The 26,663-nt window shown below is 42.3% G+C and overlaps 1 protein-coding gene across 6 annotated transcripts in view; it reads left to right on the top strand.

Moving 5' to 3' along the window:
• The window catches only part of LOC114656994 (uncharacterized), a 229,653-nt gene that overhangs the window by 187,826 nt on the left and 15,164 nt on the right, over window positions 1–26,663 (top strand). The window contains exons 3-4 of one of the 6 annotated variants that reach the window (XM_051932299.1): window positions 10,572–11,833; window positions 23,708–23,758. The exons of 4 other annotated variants lie outside the window; for them this stretch is intronic. In XM_051932299.1, the coding sequence (XP_051788259.1) occupies window positions 10,572–11,833; window positions 23,708–23,758 (1,313 nt within the window). The remainder of the gene's footprint in view (window positions 1–10,571; window positions 11,834–23,707; window positions 23,759–26,663) is intronic. One more of the 6 variants, XM_051932298.1, reaches the window with a different exon arrangement.

The following is a 26,663-nucleotide window of genomic DNA, read 5'->3' as shown; positions in this document are numbered from 1 at the left end:
TCAAAGTACATTTGTCTCTTTGGTTTACAACTCATTATTTTGTTTGTAATGAGTTTGCCTTCTCCCTCATTCATGTACAATTGATTTTGTTTTACATGATTTTGACTTAACAAAATCTCATTTCTCAGCCCTTCAGAGCATTAAGCCTGGTTTATACTTGACGCATCTATGCTTGTAAAAATTGCCTTATAAATGGCACAAGAGGTACACTTCACCGGCCATAAGGGAAGTGGACGATGTTCAAAAGATATACTAGCATTAAAATATTCGGTCCTAGACCCCTCTTATGGCTGATATCTTGCTGTCCACAGGAATAGAGAGCAAGTCCGACTCACCAATGGGAGAACCATCGGGCCACATACCAAAACCCACTCATTTTCTCGGGTGTTCACCTCGCCATTTCTTTTCTTCTGGGTAGCCACCCCATAAATAACAGACATCCATACGTGAATTTCGCCTCCGCCATCTTTCTAGCCTTAGATAGCTGAGCCTTTGCTTTGCTGTTTCTTCTCTCTCTCTCTCCTCTTCCTTCTCAGTTAGCAGTCGTTCCTAACAAAAAAAATTTTCACACTAAAAGTTTCCATTTCCTGACCTGGTAGACATGGTAACGTAACGCCTGCCCTAGACAACTGGAAATCCTACCAAGCTAAGTCCTCCAAAACTTCGCCGTCGACTGCTATAGCTGAATGGATTTTCCTTCAGCATTCTAAATCCCTGTAATCAAGTGACAGCAGTTGGAAGAAAACAAAGCAGATTTTAATTCTATGCAGTCTTGCTGCACTCTGGTCATGAGCAACACGGTGAGAATCTGTTTCATAAACTGGTGGTCCTTGCCCTTTAAGAGCCACTCCTAGAAGGGTAAAAACGACAAATTTCACATATAGGTGTGCAGGCTATCGTTTTAGACTATTTCAGTGTTTGCAAATATGATATTCTTTCAGGACCCGGGTTCACTTCCCGGGTCCTCCCTGCGTGGAATTTTCATGTTCTCCCCGTGTCTGCGTGGGTTTCCTCCGGGCGCTCCGGTTTCCTCCCACAGTCCAAAGACATGCAGGTTAGGTGCATTGGCGATTCTAAATTGTCCCTAGTGTGTGTGTGTGTGTGTGTGTGTGCGCCTTGCGGTGGGCTGGCGCCCTGCCCGGGGTTTGTTTCCTGCCTTGCGCCCTGTGTTGGCTGGGATTGGCTCCAGCAGACCCCCATGACCCTGTAGTTAGGATATAGCAGGTTGGATAATGGATGGCTGGATGGATATTCTTTCAGATCCATTACAGCCCCCTATGGACCTCTATCGATTTGAGGCCAAATGTCTATTAAAATCAATGTCATTTTGACTTTAGACATTTAAATTGAAGCACACATTTTGGTTTTTCAAATATTTGGCACATCTATTTTTGTTTATTATGCACATCTCCCTCACAAAGTAAATTCTTATATTTCTTATCATCACCCTGAATTAGGACGGCTTACGCTAATTCAGGCTTTTTAATCTTATGTAGTTCTTTCTTGGCCTCAAAAATCATTAAGCTGTTGTTTTGTGGGGTTCTGAAGTCAGAGTTCAGTGGTTCATTTTATTTTTGTTTTAAATTCCATTCCATTGTTTTGTTAAGAATTCCTTCTCCCATTGCTCCACACTGTTTTTGTATATTCGCTGTCTTTGTTAATTGTTCTGATGCTAGGCTTTACAATCAGTGGTGTGCATCTCATTATGCCATCACCATGGTGGGATAAAGGTCAGAATCATGCAATTTTATATCATCTCAGTATTGAAAGTACCTCTAAGAACATGGCTTGCACCTTTCACTGTGTTACTTTGACATCTTGGGTTGGACTTGTGTTGGTTTACTGACTTTGATTGTTGTGTCTTGGATTGATTCATAAATTGTACTCGATTTCAGTGCTCCTGACTCTCTCGCTACTCTCCTTTTGACTCTGATTTCTACTGTAAGTTTTGGGCATTGTTTGAAACACTCATTTTCTTACTCACTGGCATCGATTTTTCCAATTTCATCTGCTGAGCCTTAATATGAACGTTTTATCCTGTGCAGCCATTGCAGTTTGGCCTTATTGTAGTGTTGATGGACCTCCCCATTTTGATTTCCGTTTTGGTTTTTGACTGTCTTTTTTCCCCACTCACCACTATACAATACTCCTTGCTGTTGTGTCTAGCACATGTTGGTAAAGTGTGCCAGTACTGAAAAAGTACAGAAAAAACTCCAATTTTAAAATGTTATGGTCCCAGCATTTTGGGATTTTCAGTACCAGAAGTAAACGTCACCTTTCCGCTCAATTCTCTTTACGTTTCCTTGAAGCTCGCTATTGCTATTGTGAAAAAAGTGTGTTTTGCCTCACACACAATAACACCCAACATAGTCCCGGGGTCAAATAAAGTATTTTATTACACAAATATCTCCCCAAATGTGCACAAACAACCAAAGCACAATTACAAAGTTAGTAAACATTCATTTTCTCTCCTTCTGCACCTCCTGATGTGTGTCGCCCACCGAACTTACCTGGGAAAACTTCCAGTGCCATAGTGTGTTCTTTTGGAAGCACCTCTGACTCATGTGGAAACCAGAGAGATCCTTCCCCGATAGCACACTCTAATGGCACCCAGGGACCCTGTCAGGGCTGCACTTCTAGACTCCAGCTCCCATATACACTGCGTTTGTCCAAACCGGGTCATCTTGGGAGACCCACTGTCAGCTGAGGTATGGGGGATTGAATTGCTTCTGGCCTCTGTCATCCTCTGATCCATCCTTATATGCCTCTGGCCGAGCAAGAAGTCATATTCCTGCCCAGCTGGCATACCCATATGAGCTTCATGACACTTACAGTAGTCATTCTGATATGTGTTCAGACCATGGTGTGTTTTTATTTATTTAAAGAGTCTCTGTAAAAAGCTAAATTTCCCCCTGGAGACAAACAAAGTTCTGTTTATCTATCCCGCCATTCATCCAATAGGTCGCTCAAACTTCCCTTCATATGTGAACAAGTGGGGCCCAATCCACCTAACCAGTCTTGTTACTCAGAGGCAGCGTATTGTGTTTGGTTTTGCTGAAAATTTACTTTGGCAGGATTTCAAGTCAAAGCACCAATGCAAATGCACATGAACATAAAAAGTCAGACAGCATAGTAGCTCATTCATCTCTACACCCATGTATGGAATGCAAAAACTCTCAATACAGTCCTGCCTGAAACTCGACAATGTTGTGTTTGTCCTCAAAACAAAATGTCATCATTCTATTTTTGGGTTTATGCTGACAGAAAATCCAATCAGACTGTAAACAAAAGTATAAAGGAAGGCTTTCCAGTTTAGTGGTTTGGCAGAAGTACAGATTTCTGATGGTGGCAGAATGTTTTTCTCATAACTCTCTTTATGAATGGCTGTAGCTGTAATGGGTGCTCATAGGGGTCAGGTGCAGAGTCGAGTTAATCTCAAAATGGGCTAAGATGTTAGGCTCCTTCAGTGGGATTGCCACAGTGACTTGGTGACAAGTATTTTGTCATTTAGAGTCTTAGGTGACCCTGTTTTGCCCTTTCACACTCTTTATTATGTACAGTTGACATGAATGTCTTCAGTCCCATATTCGATCTTCCCCAATTCCGTTTCTATAACCTTAGAGAATTAGATAGAATAAAAAAATGGACAGGAGCTAAATTTCACATCTAATGATGTATTATTGATAATAATTATAACAAAGCAGTGTGCAATGTGAGTGTTGGCTACAAACCAAACCATACAACCTAATAGATAGATAGATAGATAGATAGATAGATAGATAGATAGATAGATAGATAGATAGATAGATAGATAGATAGATAGATAGATAGATAGATAGATAGATAGATAGATAGATAGATACTTTATTAATCCCAAGGGGAAATTCACATACTCCAGCAGCAGCATATTGATAAAAAAACAATATTAAATTAAAGAGTGATAACAATGCAACTTTGTATAATGTTAACATTTACCCCCCGGGTAGAATTGAAGAGTCGCATAGTGTTGGGGAGGACCAATCTCCTCAGTCTGTCAGTGGAGCAGGACAGTCTGTCACTGAAGCTGCTGCTCTGTCTGGAGATGATCCTGTTCAGTGGATGCAGTGGATTCTCCATGATTGACAGGAGCCTACTCAGCGCCCGTCGCTCCGCCACGGATGTCAACCTGTCAAATGGATTGGGAGAGCATGGGGGGTCATGAGGTCACTGGAAAGGGGTGTGTGGCACTCCTGAAGTCTATGCAAAAGGACAAAGGTCTTTAGAGTCCTGATGCTTCTTGTTTTGCTATATGGTTGCAAAACATGGACGCTATCCAGTGACCTGAGACGAAGACTGGACTCCTTTGGTACTATGTCTCTCCGGAAATCCTTGGGTACCGTTGGTTTGACTTTGTGTTGAATCAGCGGTTGCTCATGGTGTCCCGAATGAGGCACATTACCTGCATTGTAAGCTTTAGTTACGGCACTACAGCCACGTAGCGCATTTCCCCAAGGGTGATCCAGCTCATAGGATCCTCATTATTGGGGACCCGAGTGGCTTGACCAGGCCAAGGGTTCGCCCAAGTAACACATGGCTGTGGCAGATTGAGGGTCATTTCCGGAGGGTGGGACTGGACTGTGTGTCTGCCTGGGGGTTTGCCAACCAGGATCCCAAGCTGCTTCATCGTGTGGTGGGTGCGGCAACAGATTGTACCAGTGCATGCTCCCCAACTTGACTTGACTTGAAATATGAATTGGATGGGACTTCCTAAAGTCAACAAACATCTTGTTCATTTTTACAACGACAGGTTGTTGTTGGTGCATTAGGCTATCAGATGTTTGACCTCTTCTCTGTATGTTGACTCATAATTGTTACTGATGAGGCCAACCACAGGTGTGTCATCAGTGAATTTGATAATGTGATTGGAGTTAAACTAAGTAATGTAGTCATGTGTTGGCAGAGGAGGGAGGGCGAAGTCCTGCAGTGCTCTGGTACTTAGTGTGATGGTTCTGGAGATGTTGATATGAATGTTAGCCAACTGAGGCCGTGCTGTTCATGCTGGCCATGATGTATTTATTCGTAATCCACTGAGTTTGGTTGTTGGTTTCTGTGGGATGATGGTGTTAAATGCTGAGCAGAAGTTGATGAATAGCATTCTGATATACAGTAAGTGTTCTTGTTATCCGTGTGAGACAGAAAACGGTGGAAGACCATAGAGAAAGTATCTTGTGTGGACCAGTTTGGACCTTGATCTGTGATATGACTGCCCTCTCTAAGAGCTTCATAATGATTGGTGTGACACTAAGACATTAGCAGCAGATCCTTTAAATCCTATAAGTTGCAAAGTGAGGACTCCATGGATCAGGCTTGCTTTTCCAGCACATCCCACAGATGCTCAATCAGATTGACACAGTGGGTAGTGAGCTAAAATAAACCCTCAAATAAAGACCTGTTTAACCAGTCAGATATCTTCAAAAAAAAAACAAAAAACAGAAGCCAACCATGACAAAGTTCCTGATGTTAGTTACTGGGAACTGTCAGCTCTTTATAAGAGGAATCATTGGCAGCAATTCTAAAACACTACCTTAGATAAAGTACAATGACTAATGTGCAGCCTGAATTGTGCCAGAAACAAGACCCTCCGTAACGTAGACCACCCTAGCATGGCTACATTTAACAATGCATCTATTTGTATCACTTTTGTAATTCTATTCACACTTAAATGTCATGTTCGACTACTGCAAACTAATGTATTGAGAAACATTCTCCGATTTGAAAACTGAAAGGTTTGTGTTGCGTGTGTTTGGAAAAAACAGACATGTTCAAAAATGTTGGCAAGTGATCAGGAAATGGCTTCAGGCGTACCTCGCCTTGAAAACCTTGAATATTTTTTAATTGTTTCTTTGGTAGAACTCCACATTGATATTTTCCATTGCTTGGACTTTCCTGTTCTTCTTCATAATAAATAAACACCCTTGAATAGTTGTGGTTTCCGCACAGATGCTCTTTGGGTTTTGTTTGTCTGTTGTCTTGGCATTTCAACTGTGTTGGAAATAGCATGTTCAGATGTATCTCTTGTCTCAAATCCAACTTGGTGATGGATGAGTTTTAAAGCCAGAGTGCTTTCCACCATATGGGCTTACATCGGATGTTTCTTTTGGCGATGATAGTGTTATTTCAGTAAATCTGTTCAGTATCCTTTGACATTATACACCGATCAACCACAACATTAAAAGCACCTGCCTAATATTGTGTAGGTCCCCCTCATACTAACCCATCAAGGTATGGACTCCACAAAACCTCTGAAGGGTGCCCTGTGGTATCTGACAATAAGACATTAGCAGCAGATACTTTAAATCCTATAAGTTGCAAAGTGAGGACTCCACGGATCAGGCTTGCTTTTCCAGCACATCCCACAGATGCTCAATCGGATTGAGATCTGGGGAATTTGGGGGTCAAGTCAACACTTTGAACTCTTTGTTACGTTCTTCAAACAGTTTTGGCAGTGTGGCAAGGTGCATTATCCTGCTGAAAGAGGCCACTGCCATCAGGGAATACCCTTGACATGAATGGGTGTACGTGGTCTGCAATACTATTTAGGTAAGTGGTACGTGTCAAAGTAGCATCCTCATGAATGCCAGGACCAAAAGTTTCCCAGCAGAACACGGCCCAGAGCATTGCACTGCCTCTGCCAGCTTGTTTTCTTCCCATAGTCCAGCCTGCTGCCAGCTGTTGTCCGGGTAAATAACTCACACACACACAGTTATTCATATATTCTCAAAGAAAACAGGATACATCAGACCAGACTACCTTCTTCCATTGCTCCATGGTCCAGTTCTCATGCTGATGTGCCATTTGTAGGTGCTGTAGGTTCAGAATGGGTACCCTGACCGGTTTGTGATGAACTGTATGTTCCTACACCTTTCTCTCATGGCCAACATGAAAATATTCAGCAATTTGTGTTCCACTAGCTCTTCTGTGGGATTAGACTAGATGGGCAAGCCTTCGCTCCATCACACACATCAACGAGCCTTGTTGATCCTTCAGTTGTCTTTCCTTGGACAACCTTTGGTAGTTACTAACCACTACATACAAGATCTGACATTTTGGAGACGGTCTGACCGAGTCATGAAGCCATCACAACTTGACTGTCAAAGTCACTCAGATCTTGACAGGTACCATTGAGACAAGATCATCAACGTGATTCACATCACCTCTCAGTGGTTCTAATGTTTTGGCTATCCTTAATTAATAATTTGCAGAAAGTGTCATTACAGGCTTATCCACCACTATTCTTTCTCAGGAGTCTCAAGATCTGGGTGCAAGTTATTTCCTGCACATAGCAGTCTCACTTCAACTGTGTGCTAAATGGTAGGATTTTCTCCTCCGTAGTTGTAGGTCAGTCTTTGCTGACTTATTATAAATTTCCATAGATGGTGTGATGCCACCAGGGCATATATCACCACCCTAACCCGGACACAGACAGCAGGACGCAGGTTCAACTCACCACCCGTGTTTATTTATAATAAAAGTGCACAACCAACCACCAGCACTATGACACAACACACCACCACAAATCTTTCTCGCCGCCAGTCCTTCTTCCTCCACTCCTCCTCAATCTTTGTCCTCTTCCTCCTGACTCTGGCCACGGAATGGTTGGTGGGACTGGCCCCTTTTTATAGGGCACCTGGAAGGACTTCAGGTGCCTAACAAGCTTCTTTGAGCCATCCTTCCGGGTGTGGTGGAAGTGTGGCCAAATAAGGCCCTGGAATGGTCCATGCGCCCCCTGGCCCTGCTGGAAACCAGGGGAGCTGCTCTCTGTTCGGCTAGGGGGAGAAACTGTCCCAAAAATACTTCTCTCCCCCGGTCCTACCATACTCTGGGCATCCCAGCTGGGCAAGAGTTATGGCCACCTGCCACAATGGGAAGACCAAAACAGTCTCAAACTTAGCAAAAAATGAAAAAGTCATAGAATTAATAACTTATTGAAGGACGATTAAATAAAATTAAAGAACTAATAATAAAAATCACAATGGGGAAATACAACTCTGTTTCCAAAAAAGTTATGACGCTGTGTAAAAATTTAATAAAAGTAGAATGTGCTGATTTGCAAATCATTTAAATGCATATTTAATTGAAAATAGAACAAACACAACACATGAAATGTTGAAATTGAGACATTTTATTGTTTTCTAATAAATATCTGCTCATTTGTAGCAATTTAAAGTAAGCGGGGGTGGGGCCCTGGAAAAGTTGGGTGAAATGCTGCTAAAAAAAAAAAGCTGATGGACATGTGACAACTAATGAGGATAACTGGCAACAGATCAGTCACATGATTGGGTATAAAAAAGAACTTCCCGGAAAGGTGGAGTCTCTCAGAAGTAAAGATGACAAGGGTTCACCACTCTGTGAAAGACAAATGATGCAACGATTTAGGAATAACATTCTTCAACTTAAACTAGCAAATAATTCGGGGATTTCATCTCACAATAAACCCAGGAGACACTGACTCATAACATAAAGCTGGCTTATGCTGTGACATATGCAGTACTTTATGATCCTTTCAAGTGACTGCTGCACCCAAAGGTGCTTTCTGGTGGCGGCCCTGTCCTTGTAAGGTTAAAGCAATAAGAAGTGTAAGGCATCAGGGTAAAATTACAAATGTATGATGAAGCTTAAACAGAACAATACTTAAGAGAGCGAGGAGAAAATTCAAAACACAATGAAAAACGTAAAAAGTGTGAGGCACAGCAACAGTGCTGACAGTATTTTTCACTGTTTTTTTATTTCTTGTAGTTTTTAAAGGTTTAAAATGATGATGATGATGATGATATATTAATCCCCAAAGGGAAAACTATCTTTTTGCATGATTTGGGGTTGAGAGAGCAGGGTTAGCCATTGTACAGAGTCCCTGGAGTAGTTGGCAGTAACTGCCATTACTGTCACATTTACAGTGTAAAAGTTCTTACTTCTGTGTCTTTTAAATGGTTATTATTCTGTAAGTGTTCCATCAGAAATGGGGCATTTTTAAGGGCATCACAATATTTACAAAAGTATCCATCCACAGAGCTAAGGGAGTATTTTCAAAAGTGTAGACTGCAGAGTGCTGCTGCAAAAGAGATGGCTTTTGTTGATGGTTGAGATCCCCAAAGCAATTTCAGTCCCAAAACAGTACCAAAAATGCCCACCAGAGAGAGAAAAACACTGTCAAGCACCCTAACTTGTATCACAGAGGGCCACTTAGAAACTCAGTCAGTCATTCTCCAACCCGCTATATTCTAACACAGGGTCACGGGGGTCTGCTGGAGCCAAACCCAGCCAGTACATGGAATAAGTCAGGAACCAATCCCCGACAGGGCACCAACTCACCACAGGACACGCACACACCAAGCACACACTAGGGACAATTGAGGATCACCAATACACCTAACCTGCATGTCTTTGGACTGTGGGAGGAAACCCACGCAGACACGGGGAGAACATGCAAACTCCACGCAGGGAGGACCCGGGAAGTGAACCTGGCACTTAGAAACTTTATAGATAAGATATTTATTTAAAACAAAAATGCTATGTAATAACATGAAGCTTGGCGGAGGGCAAAATGGAAAACAGTACTTGTGGGCAAAAGCAATCCAAGATGAACAAAGTCCCAATATGAAATTCAAGGCGAATTCACAATCACAATCAACACTCACCAACTCCCAAGCACATTCAAATAAACCACCTGGATCTTTGGGGAAACCCTTGCCTTTATAGGGCTGGGGGCAGTCCCCGACAGTGCTGGGCAGGTGGCCCCGCCTCTTAACAAGGCCCCCACCAAACCCAAGGCACATAAGAAAGGCTTGGAGACAAAATCACAAGCAAATAATAATGCAAGTAATCAATAAAAGTAACATTAATGTAAACAGAATAATTAAAAATTATCAAAAGAGACAATCAAACAAGGTGGCATTCCTGGCTGAAACATAATGTAAAGGTTTATATCAGCCTGTTACTGTTGGGTATTTCTAGTGGGTCATGTAGTTTGTGGAGTTTGGCAACTTTTTGATGGGTTGAAACCACACAGGCTGCACATTTTCCGCAGATCTCTGCTTCATGGTGGCACAGAGAGGCAGCGTGTTACATGGGCTTCCCCACGACTCTCTTCATAAAAAGGTTTCCCCCCAAGCACATCTGATTGGTTGACAGCTCAAACTTATAGGGCTTGAGCCAAGTCCAAAATGTTCAGTCTCCAGTGATGGGCCACTTCAGGTGACCAGTGAGTGTAGGACCCTTACCTGTCATCACCAAGTGACACTTACACATGTGGTTGACACTGGACTTGCACAATTCATCATTTAAAAACTGAAGCCTTAGATTTGGCACTGTGGGATGACTGGCGACCTGGGAAATTCTTATGATATACAGTATGATATATCTCAACCAATTTAACTTCATAATCTATATTTCAGGGTGTGTAAAGCATTGTTCAGTTCTGAATTCATTCTAATGTATTGTCTTTGCAGGTGTTTCCTTCACAAAAGAATCCAGGAGAAGCTTGCTGGGAGGATACAAATATGAAAGCCGGAAAGAGTGTGGAGGCCTTAATTAAGGTCACTGCAAACTGGCCAAAGTTGAAACGAAACTGGGTCATCTTGTTTGTTTGTGCACTCATCTTGGTTTTGATGTACAATTTTGTTTTACCTTCTTCATTATTCAACATTATTCATCAGAGAATAGCTAAGACCCCTTCCATTTTTACCATGCACCATCCCACCAGTCACAAGTTTGTTGCCTTTTCGGCCTTTCTAGATGATAGGGACTCGAATTCTGTCTCTCCTGTGATCCGAGTCATCGGCCTCAACAACCTGTACCATAAGGAGAAGGTGTACTGCCATGTTCGGTGTGACAGTGGCATTTACTCCGTCCAGGCCATGGAACCTGTCTTCTCCAATGACATAGGTGTCCCCTCAGGCGAGTCTGACATGATATGTGAAAACCGCTGTGGCTCTGCTAGTTTGATTGACATTGCTGTGAGTACAAAACATAATCACAGTGCCATGGAAGGGTCAGTTAAAATTCTTAACACCAAAGAAGGTCGACCCACAGAGTTCCAACATGGTTTGACCATTTGTATTAACAAGGTATTGGATGAGTATATTAATGTCATCCAACTCATCCAGTCTATCGAGATGTACCGACTGCTGGGGGCGGGCAAGGTGTCGGTGTACAAAATAAACTGCTCAGACATGATGCAGCAGGTGCTTGACTACTACGCTGAAGATGGTTTCATCGAAGTCCTCAGTTGGGACATTTCTCAGCTGCTTAAGTCATCCCACCACACCCACAAAGAGACTTTAGAGCACATCCAGGATATATTTTCAATTGATTGTGTCTACAGGAACATGTACACAAGCAAATATGTCCTGCTCAGTGGACCAGAAGAAATCCTCATTCCCAACCAACATGAAAACTGGACTGAGCTGATGAGGAAGCTGGCACAACAGCATGAAGGAGCCGAGACATTTGTCTTTAATGTGCATGTCTTTTCTGCCGTTGCCCCTGACACGGACAGCCTTACTTCTAATACACAGTGGCCTGCTAATCCCGGACTGAACATTTTATACTATCACTTCAACAATGGAGTAGAGAGTGATGAGAAAAGGATGGTTATAAACCCCAGGGTTATTTTCAACTTAGATCAGCTTTCAGTGGATCACAGTGGGAAGTGGGTCAAGATCCCAAGTGACATGGCTCAGATACACCTTTATCAGAATCCAATCACCACTGAATATGGAGATGTCCCTGAGAACGACGACAAAAGGCTGCAACATTACAAGCCCTCACTGGCAGAGCATCTGGCAGCGGTCTTGAGGTCAGTTTTCTGTGATGCCGTATGAATTTGTAGGACGTAGGTTTCAATACATATCTGCTTGTCTCCATCCAAGAATTGGCACAGTACTTGATATTAAAGGTACAGGGGTTCAGATGCTTAGGGTTAATGAATGATGAGTTCCACAGCCGTCAACCCGTTGTATCCTGACAGCACTGTATGTTCTGTGGCCACATAGGTCATAACAGTACCAGTCACACATTGATTCATGGCTGAATACACAAAGGTTTAGTTGTCCCCAATCAGTCATGAATGGCATGAGTACACTTCTTACTTATTTAGTGTCCTCTCCTTCTACCCCAAGGTTTGGAGTTTTGTACAGATCACCAGAAATCCTTACAGTTCCACCAATGTCCTGGCCCATGACCACTGACCTCCTCTCCTCTCTACTGCATCCCAGATATTTTCCACCCAGTTCAGTCTTCTCAGTCACTCGCCTTTAGCGAAGCCTCAAGCACCTTCTGTAGGAGTCTTTTAGTCTGTCATTTGCACCATATGGACAAACCAATGAACACAGGCATGATCTAATTTGCAATGGAGAAGCACAGTCTCCAGAATATCTGTGATGCCTTAAGTGTCCGTAGCCTTGGCATTATCCATTACCTAGGGCATCAATAGCCATGACTGAACTAGTGGAAGGTTGGTGCAACAAAGTGCTCAGTGCAGTTTTATTTCATTCAAATCAGGCAATGAGGAACAAGTGCAGTGCAGTCTCCAATTAATAAATCTGCACTAAAAATGGTTCCAATATGGAGGATAAAATGTATAAATAAAGCCAATAAAGAGGTTTGAAGAAGGATTAAAACCCAGTCTGGATCATCTGTCTCCCATATCCCAAGTCCTATTAACAGCCATCATTTGAACCTTCTGCTCACCCCTTGGATCTGCTCAGTAGATGAAGAAGCTGGCCACCTTTCCAGCTCTCACCCCAGCCACCTCAGTCAGTCACCACTGGACTCCTGGAGCACTCCATTGCTCCTTTTTCTATGGATTGCTCAGCAGAAGCAACCTGCCCATGGAGCGCCTTTCCTCTCGCCACTACAGGACCTGGGGGAGCCAAATGACCACTTGACTTCCTTTCCTCTTCACCCGGCTCAAGCTTGGTCCCGACATGTTACACTCTCTCTTTCTTTCTTGATCTTTTCTTTTTTCCTCCATCTCCTTTTTGCTCTCTCTCTTTCTCAGACCCCTTTAATCTCCAGTGAGTGCAGCTGCTGTCGTAGTGAAAAATTATCACCAGAAGGCTTTTTACCTGAAATGAAGGCTATTAGGAGACTCAGATGACAGGCAAACAGAGTCTATAATTTTATTGCAATAAAATAACCATAATAATAACACAGACTCAACCCAATACGGCCAAATTGAGCTGAGCCCCGAACAGTTCAAAACCCAAAACTTATATATCATTTCTTATCACTCTGACCTCATTCGATTAGCTCATTCTGCACCCGTTTTTACTGTCCATTGTTCCTCTCTAGTTTCTGTTTTGCTTATGTAGCCCGTCTACTCCAACTGTGTGTAGAAAGGGGCCTTGAGTTCTTTACTCTAATGTCTAATTTGTAAGGATTCTACTTACTTTAATATTTTACGTCTCAGGTTACTTTGAACAAAACATTATTAATTAATTCTATCAATACACTGGTTAGATAATAACAAATAATGATAAAAGAAATTACCTGTTAACATTCGTTCCTAACCCAATAGTTTATATTACACAAACTTATAATAAACTCCAGGGGCCTCATGTATAAACGGTGCGTACGCACAGAAATGTTGCGTACGAACATTTCCACACTCAAATCGCAATGTATAAAACCTAAACTTGGCGTAAAGCCACGCTCATTTCCACGGTAACTCATACCTTGGCGTACGCAATTTCTCCGCTCGGTTTTGCAGACTGGCGGCACCCAGCGTCAAAGCAGTGCTACTGTTCCTGTGTGGTCACCCTTTCTTTCTTAGACCCACGTTCCTGAAGCGGCTTTATAAATACACTGAAATTAACTGCATATTGTTTATTAGTGTAATGCATCTGATTGTAATTAACCTGTAGCAATATAATGGTCCAGGGAATAGCCATAGTATTACAAATACCATAACAGCTTTAGTGTTGTTACGCTCACTGCATCTTCTTCTTCTTTCTGCTGCTCCCGTTAAGGGTTGCCACTGCAGATCATCTTTTTCCATATTACTCTCACTGCACCACTCGGAGTATTTATAACACTGTATCTGAGTGGGGAATCACAGCAGCAGCTGATCGGAAAGAGAATTATCGGTATACAGTTTCAAGTACACACTACCTCAACCACGGCAAAAAGCGTCAAAGCCTTTCCTGTACGGACCTCGCATTTCAGTAACAGTTTCATCCCAAAAACTATAAACGCACTCAATCAGTCCATCAAGTGCTCCTTGTAGAACTGTTTGTACTTATAAGTACAATTACCTCACTGTAAACTTACACTACAGTTATAATATTGCACAACCTGCTCTACTTTATAAAGCGCGTATGATGACAATATCATTTTTAAGATGTAATGCAGCAAAATATGTTGCTTTTAGTATACAGATAAAACTTTAACTTCATTTAAATAATCTGTATTGTTAATAGTTAAACATGTGAGGACACGGTGCTGCAGCGCTAGCTAGTTCACGGATAGCTCCTGCCTTGCACTGTATTATTGCTGGTGCTGACGCGACACTGGGAGGATAGACGGATAGAATAATTAAACATGTACTACGAAGATATTTCAATGTTCCTTAAAAGTTTTGAAGAATCAGCGTTCTAAGCTTACAGATGGCTTAACGTCTATTACAGAGCTGATTGTGTGGCGATTGGGTATTTGGAGAAAGAAAAGTAAGCACAGGAATTGGAGGTTAGTACGTTTGAAAGAGACAGTACTTCTGTAATAAATTATTTCATCGACGGTCGCACATGGCGCAGCAAGCCTCTTGCTTGAGATATGAACAATCACTGTGCCACCGTGTTCCCATGTTTAATAACATGCTTTCATTCCTATCATCATTAAAATGATATCACGTATACATCTCAGTATTTTAATTATTCAGAGAGCTGTAATATCTCGACTATAATGGATTCTGTGTCCTGTCGGAGAAAGAGAAAGAACGGAAGCACATAGTGATTCACACACATAGAGCACATAGAAGATCAAATACAGAACAAAGCATTTAATGTGCTACTTGAGAAACTAGTAGAATAAACGATTTTAAGATGAAGTTTATGATGTTCTACTTTAATGGCAAAATAAACTACGTGATTAAAGTTGAAATTTCGAGATTAAAGTTGACATTTCATGCTTTTTTCCTACTGTGTGCCTATTTTTTTCGTCTGTACCCTAATAAGCTTTCATATGACACTCAGATGGTGGGCTACGACTTGCCTTTTCACGGCGACTTTGATATACGATTTCTTTTTTATTTCGGGCACTGTGCGATTTTGTGAACTTGATTTTTCGAGTTTCTCCGACACTCTGTCACTCGATCAACTTTCTTTTGTTGATTATACCACTGTTTAAACCAACAAATAGTACGTTTTTCCTTTGCCTTTCCTTGGTATTTGCTGAAATTCTTATATTTTCCCCTGTGCTTTTCTCATTGTCTTTTCACAGAAGGCTATTTATATTGATTTGCATATTCAAAGAGGCGTAATTCTGAGAGGAGTTGGGGCGGGACAGAAGGCGCGTGCACGTGTGTTACTTTTCACGCTGATCGGGATTTATGTAGTGGAAGAACGTGGAAGTTTGTGTGCGCACAGATTCCTGCATCTGGATTTTTCTGTGCGTACGCACATTCCCACTTTCGTGTTTACGCCATGTTATAGTGTGAGTTCTACGCACGGCGTTATACATGAGGCCCCAGGAAACTGGGTTATAAAACAATAATGAACTCCCTGTTTAATTATAAGTCAACAAACACAATTAATAAACTGAAAATAATCAGGAACTATATTACACTATTAATGCTAAAATAAAACACATTCAGTCTTGTCACTCTATTTGAAACAAAACGTTGCAGGCCTGATTTGTGGCTTGGGAGCGTTGCGACCAAAAACTTATCGGTCGTTTCACTCTACCAGGAGCAACAAAATAAAATGAAAAAAGTACCTTACTTGGCAATGTTGTTATCAGTCCAACAAATCCTTCTGACCTCTCTGCCTCTGTCTATGAGCAGGTAGCCTCTGTTTAGTGAATCCAAAAATGTCTCCGTCATCCAAATAAGCAAACGTCCACCATTAGCGTGTTGAGCTGAGTTAACTCCTGCCTCTGGTAGTTCGCTCCGTTACTCCCCTCTTTGAATTAACAAGTCGTTCCTCACCAGATAGACCCTACGATTGTTTAATCGAACTTCTGCGTCTATCTCAGCAGTTCGTACGCCGGTAAATTATCTGGTTGATAATTTATCTCTCAAACTTTCTGCTACACCACCTTGGCGTCACGTTCTCTCTTTTTCTTTTTTCTTCTCTCCTACAACCCTTCCGTTTTCTAGACCACTGCCGGATGTCAAAATAAAAGTCTACATAACTGTGTAAACAAACTATTACACTAAAATTAACAGTTTACAACACAACATTTACATTTTTACATTAATTAGTGATTTAAACACATTTCTACCTGGGCTACACTTATTTTTATTGGTCTACAGCTGGGCAGATGTCTTCCTTTTACCATCTTTGGGCTTTTCTTATGTCATTTCCTTTCCTAAGCCTTTCACACTATGTTATAATGGTGGTCTGAAGCTAAGCTTTAATTTAAAAAGAAATATGGCATGTGCCTTTATTTAATCATTTGCTTGGCATGCTTGTTTAACATGTAATTTCTGCACTAAGGTTAAATGCTAGTATAATTTTCTAAACTTATTTATGCTAGAATATATTTTTGTTATTTTCCATACATTACATCATATCTGACCTTGGCGGCAATGCCTTTTTGCCATCTTTGCTGATTCACTATTCCAGCTGGCTTCTTACGTGCCTACAAGAACCTATTTTTTACTAATATCGTTTCTCAGCTTTCTGACTTCCGAACACAGGTGCACATGCTCCCCATTCTTCTGTCCTCGGGTAGTTTCTGTGCGTCATTTTTGTCCTGTTCTCTTCTTCCTCTCTTAATACTGTTGATTTTCCTTCAAGCTTAAAAAATAATGCAATTTGACTGATTTTTCAGTTAACCATTTGCTTGACCTATCTTATTTGCTTAACATTCTAATTTATGCTTAATCTAAGGTTTCAGAAGCTTTTAATTAGTTTTATGGCTATTTATGCTAATATGCTATTTATGCCTAATGTATACATTTTTCCTTCTATGCTGCACCAGAAGACCCACTGACAGACTCAATGACAGATGGCTGCAGTAACTACCTTCATGCACATTACACACACAAGTCCTTCATCAAGATTTCTACAGCCACGCAGCTTTCCTCCCACCAACCTACACTCTTGGGGTCTGCACTGCCTCACTGTTTTTACAGTACCAACGTTATTTGTTTATTTTTTTTTTACTGCACAACCACTCTTGTCCACTCTTTCACAGAGTGGTGAACCCTCGTCATCTTTACTTCCAAGAGACTCCGCCTCTCCGGGAAGTTCTTATTTATACCCAATCATGTGACTGACCTGTTGCCAGTTATCCTTATTAGCTGTCACATGTCCACCAGTTTTTTTTTTATTTTTTAGCAACATTACACCCAATGTTTCCAGTGTAGCTCTGTGTGTCTGGGATCTTTATAATTTAAGCGTAAGATTGCTGTGCTAATATGGGATATTGACATGCGATCAAAGAAGTTACATTTTTTCTCGGCTATAAATACAAACCATATAAAGTATGTAACAAATAAAAAATATGTGTCATTTTTTCATTGGAGTTTTGTTTTAAATTAAACTTCAGTATATTAGGAATTCATTTTAAATTAAATGTACAGTGCATCCGGAAAGTATTCACAGCGCATCACTTTTTCCATGTTTTGTTATGTTACAGCCTTATTCCAAAATGGATTCAATTAATTTTTTTCCTCAGAATTCTACACACAACACCCCATAATGACAACGTGATAAAAGTTTACTTGAGATTTTTGCAAATTTATTAAAAATAAAAAAATTGAGAAAGCATATGTACATAAGTATTCACAGCCTTTGCCATGAAGCTCAAAATTGAGCTCAGGCGCCTCCTGTTTCCCCTGATCATCCTTGAGATGTTTCTGCAGCTTCATTGGAGTCCACCTGTGGTAAATTTAGTTGACTGGACATGATTTGGAAAGGCACACACCTGTCTATAGAAGGTCCCACAGTTGACAGTTCATGTCAGAGCACAAACCAAGCATGAAGTCAAAGGAATTGTCTGTAGACCTCCGAGACAGGATTGTCTCGAGGCACAAATCTGGGGAAGGTTACAGAAAAATTTCTGCTGCTTTGAAGGTCCCAATGAGCACAGTGGCCTCCATCATCCATAAGTGGAAGAAGTTCGAAACCACCAGGACTCTTCCTAGAGCTGGCCGGCCATCTAAACTGAGCGATCGGGGGAAAAGGGCCTTAGTCAGGGAGGTGACCAAGAACCCAATGGTCACCATGTCAGAGCTCCAGAGGTCCTCTGTGGAGAGAGGAGAACCTTCCAGAATGACAACCATCTCTGCAGCAATCCACCAATCAGGCCTGTATGGTAGAGTGGCCAGACGGAAGCCACTCCTTAGTAAAAGGCACATGGCAGCCTGCCTGGAGTTTGCAAAAAAGCAGCTGAAGGACTCTGAGACCATGAGAATGAAAATTCTCTGGTCTGATGAGACAAAGATTGAACTCTTTGGTGTGAATGCCAGGCGTCACGTTTGGAGGAAACCAGGCACCGCTCATCACCAGGCCAATACCATCCCTGCAGTGAAGCATGGTGGTGGCAGCATCATACTGTTGGGATGGGAGACTAGTCAGGATAAAGGGAAAGATGACTGCAGCAATGTACAGAGACATCCTGGATGAAAACCTGCTCCAGAGCACTCTTGACCTCAGACTGGGGCGACGGTTCATCTTTTAGCAGGACAACGACCCTAAGCACACAGCCAAGATATCAAAGGAGTGGCTTCAGGACAACTCTGTGAATGTCCTTGAGTGGCCCAGCCAGAGCCCAGACTTGAATCCGATTGAACATCTCTGGAGAGATCTTAAAATGGCTGTGCACCGACGCTTCCCATCCAACCTGATGGAGCTTGAGAGGTGCTGCAAAGAGGAATGGGCCAAACTGGCCAAGGATAGGTGTGCCAAGCTTGTGGCATCATATTCAAAAAGACTTGAGGCTGGAATTGCTGCCAAAGGTGCATCGACAAAGTATTGAGCAAAGGCTGTGAATACTTATGGACATGTTATTTCTCAGTTTTTTTATTTTTAATAAATTTGCAAAAATCTCAAGTAAACTTTTTTCACATTGTCATTATGGGGTGTTGTGTGTAGAATTCTGAGGAAAAAAAATGAATTGAATCCATTTTGGAATAAGGCTGTAACATAATAAAATGTGGAAAAAGTGATGATGTGCTGGGAATACTTTCCAGATTCACTGTATGGTTGAAAAATTTTGAAATCCACACTTTTGTAAAATGTATAATGCCCTATGCCTCATTCTTGACAGTGTGAACTTTGTATGCTCTCCCATTATTTGTTTGTGGGGGTTTCCCTCCAGATATTCTGATTTCCCTCACAACATCTCCAAAGACCTGCACATTCAGTTACCTGGTGACTTGAAACTTTCAATGTGTGCGTTTAGATGTCTGTGAGTGAGCCACGGGATGGACCGACTCCCTATCCTAGTCTGGCTCTTACCTTGTACCCAGTGCTTCCAAGATGGGCTACAGCTTCTCACAACGCTTAATTGGATTGAGGGGGGATTCAGAATTCTGTATTTGCCCATTTTTAAAATGGGAGATCGATTCCCTCCCTCCACTCTCCAATTCAACAGTAATCCATTTCATAATCCCCACTCAGGGGTTGGAAGACAAGTGCTCTTTGCACTTAAACGTAAGCTGAAATGGTTGTGACCAGGATATCTATGAACAAAGTCGAGGGAATTTCAGAACTGTTTTCAGGTCCTGAAAGAGACTAATCGAGGTGACCTCTTTAATTAATGCAGACGTTATATTGATGGATTCAGTTCAGTGGTTCTCAATCTGTAGGGCAGGCCCCCCTAGTGGGGTGCGGAGATGTGAAAAAAAGTAAACAAGAATTGAAAATATGAAAAATACATCTATTGAAACCAAAACAAATTAACTTAAACTGCATTCTGATACTAGAAAAATAAACATAGAGTTAGATAAATGTCGAGAAAAGGTAAGTAGGTATAATAAAATATGTATCTAAGTGTATTATATATCATTAATTTAAAAAGAACAAATTGGTATTAGTGGGCTCCTTTCAAAAAAACGTTAGGGGGCGCGATTAAAACTGTTATGAAAACTCGGGTTGCAAATACTTAAAGGTTGAGAAATGCTGATTCAGTTCAGTTCATTTTTATCACACCCTAAAGTACAAAATATCAAAAAAATAATTCTGTTGGTGCAGAAACTGGAGACAATGAGAAAGCAATGACAATACGTGACAGTTTAACCCTTCCAATTTTAAAATAAACACATAAGTGTCGGGTCGCACAGTGGTAGCGCTGCTGCCTCGCAGTAAGGAAACTTGGGTTCGCTTCCCAGATCCTCCCTGCGTGGAGTTTGCATGTTCTCTCCGTGTCTGTGTGGGTTTATTCCAGGAGTTCTTGTTTCCTCCCACAGTCCAAAGACATGCAGGTTAGATGGATTGGCGATTCTAAATTGGCCCTAGTGTGTGCTTGGTGTGTGTGTGTGTGTCCTGCGGTTATTGGTTCATGCCTTGCACCCTGTGTTGGCTGGGATTGGCTCCAGCAGACCCCCGTGACCCTATGTTCTGATTCAGCGGGTTGGAAAATGGAAGGAAGGACGTTAAGTGTCCGAATGCACAAAACCTAACTATCATTAGACAACTCACAGTAATTTAACAGATTTTTAACACTATAAACAGCGTTAGTTACCGACATGCTGCACTGCTTGACGGAAATACGAGAATCACCTTTGGGGAAGTAGTGGTGTTGTCATTCGCATTAGCCGACATCTTCACGACGAGCCGTTCGACATGACGCATAAAGCAGTGCTACACTGACCCCTAGTGGTAGTGCTTGGATATCGCGGTAAAAGTAATGAACGTTCAAGGCCGTTACAAAGAGAAAAAAAACAACCTGCACAAAAATGAACCCCTGCGGGTGTCACCTGACACATGGGGGATGCCCATTTGTCCTCTGTGACATTATCTATCTATCTATCTATCTATCTATCTATCTATCTATCTATCTATCTATCTATCTATCTATCTATCTATCTATCTATCTATCTATCTATCTATCTATCTATCTATCGTCATTTACTTTATTATCTATCTCTCTTATCTATGTAAAGGTATCCCCTTTCTTGTCGTCAGTCAGTTAGTGTCCCAAATCTATTAAAGAGACCACTGTGATGATCAATATTCAGGATGCATGTCTTGTGATGAGAAGTGCACTTTCAAGTGTACAGCACACTTGTGAGGCCTCAACTCAAGCATGTGCACTTTTACGTCTCAGTAAAACAAAAAGGAATAAACAGTGAAGAGGGAGTTGATTGATCCTTGGACTGTAGAATGCCAGCCATTCTTCATCAAGAATAGACGGCCAAAGATGGAAGTTGGTTCAAGGTCAACTTTACAAATTAATGAAACTGACAATATGTACCCAAGTACTGTGGTTAATTGAAACGTCTTTAGAAGGATCGAGCACAACATCCCAATTATTTTTGATTTAATGGTTTGTTCTCTTTCAAATATTTTGTTTGTTCTTTGCCACTCTTAGATTTCTTTGAGTGTAGAATTCTACCTCTTTCTTTTACAATGAAATTCCATACCCATTTGAAGGATGCCAGCTTGACTGTTTATGGTTTTGTGTGCTTATGTGATATCTAATTAAATGCGTGATTTGTGACTTGACAGACAGATGATCACCACAGTTAAAACAGTTTTTATTTCCACCGCAGGTGTTGTGTTGTTTATAAAGACATTTGGTGTCAACTGATATGTTTTAGTTTGAGACAAACCCAACAGTTAAGTTTCGAGGCGTCCTGTAAAAGCTCATTAATTGTGTGAGTGTGAAGCTACACAACTCCTTTTCATTGAAGCAACACTCCACCCCAAAATGAAATGTTTCCCATCTGCTACTCACCTCGCCTTGTTTGTAACGATAGCTAAGAAAAATTTTTGAATGTCAGGCTTTGAAGATTGGAGATTACAAAATACCTGACAAATTGAGCTTCAGTGGTAACCCGACAGCAAATAATATGAAAGCGTCCAGTATCTAGGCACAAGTGTATTTTTTGGTAACATGTTGTTAAACTGTTTACGGCCAATTGTCTCGTGTACAACAGCAAGGTGCCCTTGAACATGTCTTGAACACACTTAGTCATGACAGGAATGGGGAAGAAATTCTGAAGTAAATCATGATCTCTTAAAATTCTTGCAGTCAAGGAAGAGCTGACAAGGCAACACGTTTCCAATTCAAGTACAGTAAATGTCCCAAGATGGCTGTCAGCGTGGTCTTCTCACTCTGCTCTTGTGTGTTTTTCTTTTAGATTCTTTTAGGGGCAGCAGCTTGAGCAGAGATGCCCAGACTTCCCTCTCTCCAGCCACTTCTTCTAGCTCTTCCGGGAGAATCCCAAGGCGTTCCCAGGCCAGCCGGGAGACAAAGTCCCTCCAGCGTGTCCTGGGTCTTCCCCGGGGCCTCCTCCCGGTTGGATGTGCCCGGAACACCTCACCAGGGAGGCGTCAAGGAGGCATCCTAATCAGATGCCCGAGCCACCTCATCTGACTCCTCTCAATGCGGAGGAGCAGCGGCTCTACTCTGAGCCCCTCCCGGATGACTGAGCTTCTTACCCTATCTTTAAGGGAGAGCCCAGACACCCTGCGGAGGAAACTCATTTCAGCCGCTTGTATTCGCGAGCTTGTTCTTTCGGTCACTACCCACAGCTCATGACCATAGGTGAAGGTAGGAACGTAGATCGACTAGTAAATTGAGAGCTTTGCCTTACGGCTCAGCTCCTTTTTCACCACGACAGATCGATGTGCCCGCATCACTGCTGATGCCGCAGCGATCCGCCTGTTGATCTCACGCTCCATTCTTCCCTCACTCGTGAACAAGACCCCGAGATACTTGACCTCCTCCACTTGAGGCAGGATCTCGCTCCCAACCCTGAGAGGGCACTCCACCCTTTTCCGGCTGAGGACCATGGTCTCGGATTTGGAGGTGCTGATTCCCATCCCAGCCGCTTCACACTCAGCTGCGAACCGATCCATAGAGAGCTGAAGATCACGGCCTGATGAAGCAAACAGGACAACATCATCTGCAAAAAGCAGTGTCCCAATCCTGAGTCCACCAAACCGGACCCCCTCAACGCCCTGGCTGCGCCTAGAAATTCTGTCCATAAAAGTTATGAACAGAATTGGTGACAAAGGGCAGCCCTGGCGGAGTCCAACTCTCACTGAAAACGGGTTCGACTTACTGCCGGCGATGCGGACCAAGCTCTGACACCGGTTGTACAGGGACCGAACAGCCCTTATCAGGGGGTCTGGTACCCCATACTCCCGGAGCACCCCCCACAGGATTCCCCGAGGGACACGGTCGAACGCCTTTTCAAAGTCCACAAAACACATGTAGACTGGTTGGGCGAACTCCCATGCACCCTGGATGCCGTTGCCAATTCAAGTACAGTAAATGTCCCAAGCTGGCTGTCAGCGTGGTCTTCTCACTCTGCTCTTGTGTGTTTTTCTTTTAGATTGTTGCCTATGCTGACTCAGAACGTGGAGCTGAAGTGGTTCACCAAGTGGTAAGCAAACTCTTTTTGCCTTGAAAATAGATTTGGTTGTTAAATACCGTTGAACTGCTCACCTTCATCTTATTGAAGAACTTGACCTCAACTTGACTTGACTGAGGAGCTTCAGCCTTTTCACATTTTGGAGTCTTGTTTGTCCATCCAGAGGAAATCTACTCTTCATATTAACTGTTGAGTCCAGGCTAATCCTGGCAGCTTCTTTTCATTTGAACCCTTGGGTGTTTCAACCCCAGGTGTCATTTACCTTTTACGTACAATTGTGGCCCCTAGAGAGCCCTCACCACCACAGCCCAAGGATGTTCAGTATCCACGGGGTGCAGTGCTTGTTGGAGGCTGTTGAGTGAAAGCAAAGTACCAATCTGTTCCGTAGATCCTAATCAGTTAGACTTTGAAAGTGGCCATTCTACAGAGATGTCTCTGCTTACCATTGTCAACACATTACAGCTGGCTAGAGCTACTAACATGCCATCTGTCCTCATCTTCCTTCGTCTCTCCTATGCTTTTAACAACGATAACCATCAGATCCTCCTTTCCACCCTCTCTGACCTTGGCAATACTAGGACGGCCCTCAGGTGGCGTACTGTAAGTCCTGCCTCTTGAGCAGATCCTACCCTGTGTTCTGATGAGGAGAGATGTTAAGGGTGCATCAAGCAAGCACAGGGGTGTCCAAAGAATCTCCCCTTCTCACCATACACCTCTTCACTAGGCCCCACCATCCAATCACATGGTTTGTCATATCACTGCTATGCTGATGGTACACAGTGGTACCTGTCGTTCCCTCTGGAGGACCACATCAACTACAGTCTCTGCATGTCTCACCTTACAACTATTACAGCCAGCATGAAGGAGCTCAGCCTGCCAAAGAAGACCCACCTTATTATCCCCGCTCATTTGTCTATTCAGCACCCATCGGTTCATGACCCATAACACCAGACAAGTCAAGACACAACCTTGGGGTGGTAATGCTGTCCTTCAGTTCAATTGCCTTCATGCAGATTCATCACTGTGTTTATTATCCACAAGATCATACCAAGGCCCAGGCTTTGGTCTTGTCACATCTGGACTATTGTCACTTTCTGCTGACAGGAACACCTGCATGTTCTACCACACTACTGTAGATGATTCAACATGCAGCATGACATCTTGTATTCAATGATCTGAGATGGGCTCGTGTCCCTCCTCATTTCAGATTGCTACACTGGCTCCCTGTAGCAAGACAAATTAAGTTCATATCCTTAACACTCACTCACAGAGTCATCATTGGGTCAGAACCAGTGTATATGCAGACACTCATGATGTCCTGTGATGCTTCCTCACCCACTCCGGTCTTCAATTGAAAAGTATCTGGTGATGTCACCACTATGTAGCATCAAATGTCAATTCAGACCTTTTTCTTGTGTGGCTCTTTACTCGTGGAACAACTTGCTTGTCTCCATCTGATCTGCTGAATCCCTCAATGTGTTTTAGAAGTATTTGAAGACCCTCTTGTTCTGTGTCTGTCTAACTGATAATGCCTTTAATAGGTACTTACCATACTTAGGTTCTTCACTTGTGATAATGAATTCTGTAACCTTGCCGTGTCATTCTTGTTCCTAAGATGTCCCCACACTAATGTCTCTTTGATTATGTTGACCTCATTTGTGACATGCTTTGGATAAAACATTTGCTAAGTAAATAGATGTAAATGTAAACCAAAGTGCACACCTCAGGCCTGAAACTGCATGCCACTTCATGGGATTGTTTCATAAAGGCACCCAACAGTGGATTCTCCTGTGAACATCAAATCAGAGAGGACCTTATTTCCTCGGGCAGATCTATGCCAACATTCCCGCAGCTTCTGTTTTGTTACTGGAGCCACTCTGTCTTTTTCTTCCAAGTTAGGTAGGATTTAGAGATTCCTGGTCCCTTGTCAGAAGTGGTGAATTTGAGGTCCCTAATGTCTCACCCTTAAAAGGATTAGAAGGTTTGAGTGTGTAGTGATGTGTTGGCCACCAGGTGTCAGAACAGTCAAGCCTTTGGAAATATAACATCTCAGTAACTCTTAGGCCGGATTTATACTTCACGCGATGTGACGCATGCTGCTGTGGATGCTCCTGCTACACAAGCGTTGAAGTGTTTATAGTTGTGCGCATACTTTACGTAAATCTGGAGGAATCCACCAGGTAGGGCGAGATATTATCATGGTGAAAACATGTTCAGCTTCTCTGTGTTGTGAATTGCCTAGAACACTCATTAAATTCCTATGACACCTTACTGCATTATCTCTGAAAAGGATGTTTATTGATTAAATCCAGGGATGTGTCCATTCCAGCAAGCATTGGGCATGAGTGAGAAACAATCCCTGGATGAGACCTCGGCTCATTCCAAGGTGAATAGAAGCACACACATACACTAGCGTCATTTTAGCGGCACCAGATCCCCAAATCTGCATATCTTTGGAAGGAAACTGGAACACACTGAGGAAACCCAGCAGGAAAACATGTAAACTCCAGGAAGGGGATATCAGCGACGTGACTCCCTGCAAGACAGCAGCGCTAACGTTCCACCACCGTGTCACCCCCATGTGTGTAATTATTAACAGTATTCATTATTTAAAGGAAATTACCGATTTATCTGTAAAATGTAATATACATACTTTAATGCTTTTCATCATGAAAGTGATATCACGTGTAAATCTTAGGATTCTAAATGTGCAGACAGTTGGAATATCATGCAATTAATGTGCTCAGTGTGGTGATCTATTGTTGGCGATTCGCTGCTGTCAGGAGCAGAGGAAGCCCTAGAAAAAAAGACGGCACAGAAGACGGTATGTGACTTTTAAAACGTATCGTGTCATTACGATCGGGAATATTTGACGCTTGAATATAAAAGCACCACGAATACATCTGTATGTCGGCAT

Source organism: Erpetoichthys calabaricus, chromosome 9, assembly GCF_900747795.2.
Source record: "Erpetoichthys calabaricus chromosome 9, fErpCal1.3, whole genome shotgun sequence".
NCBI lineage: Eukaryota > Metazoa > Chordata > Cladistia > Polypteriformes > Polypteridae > Erpetoichthys > Erpetoichthys calabaricus.
The sequence above is the reverse complement of the archived record's forward strand: the minus strand, read 5'-3'. Positions and strand labels throughout refer to the sequence as shown.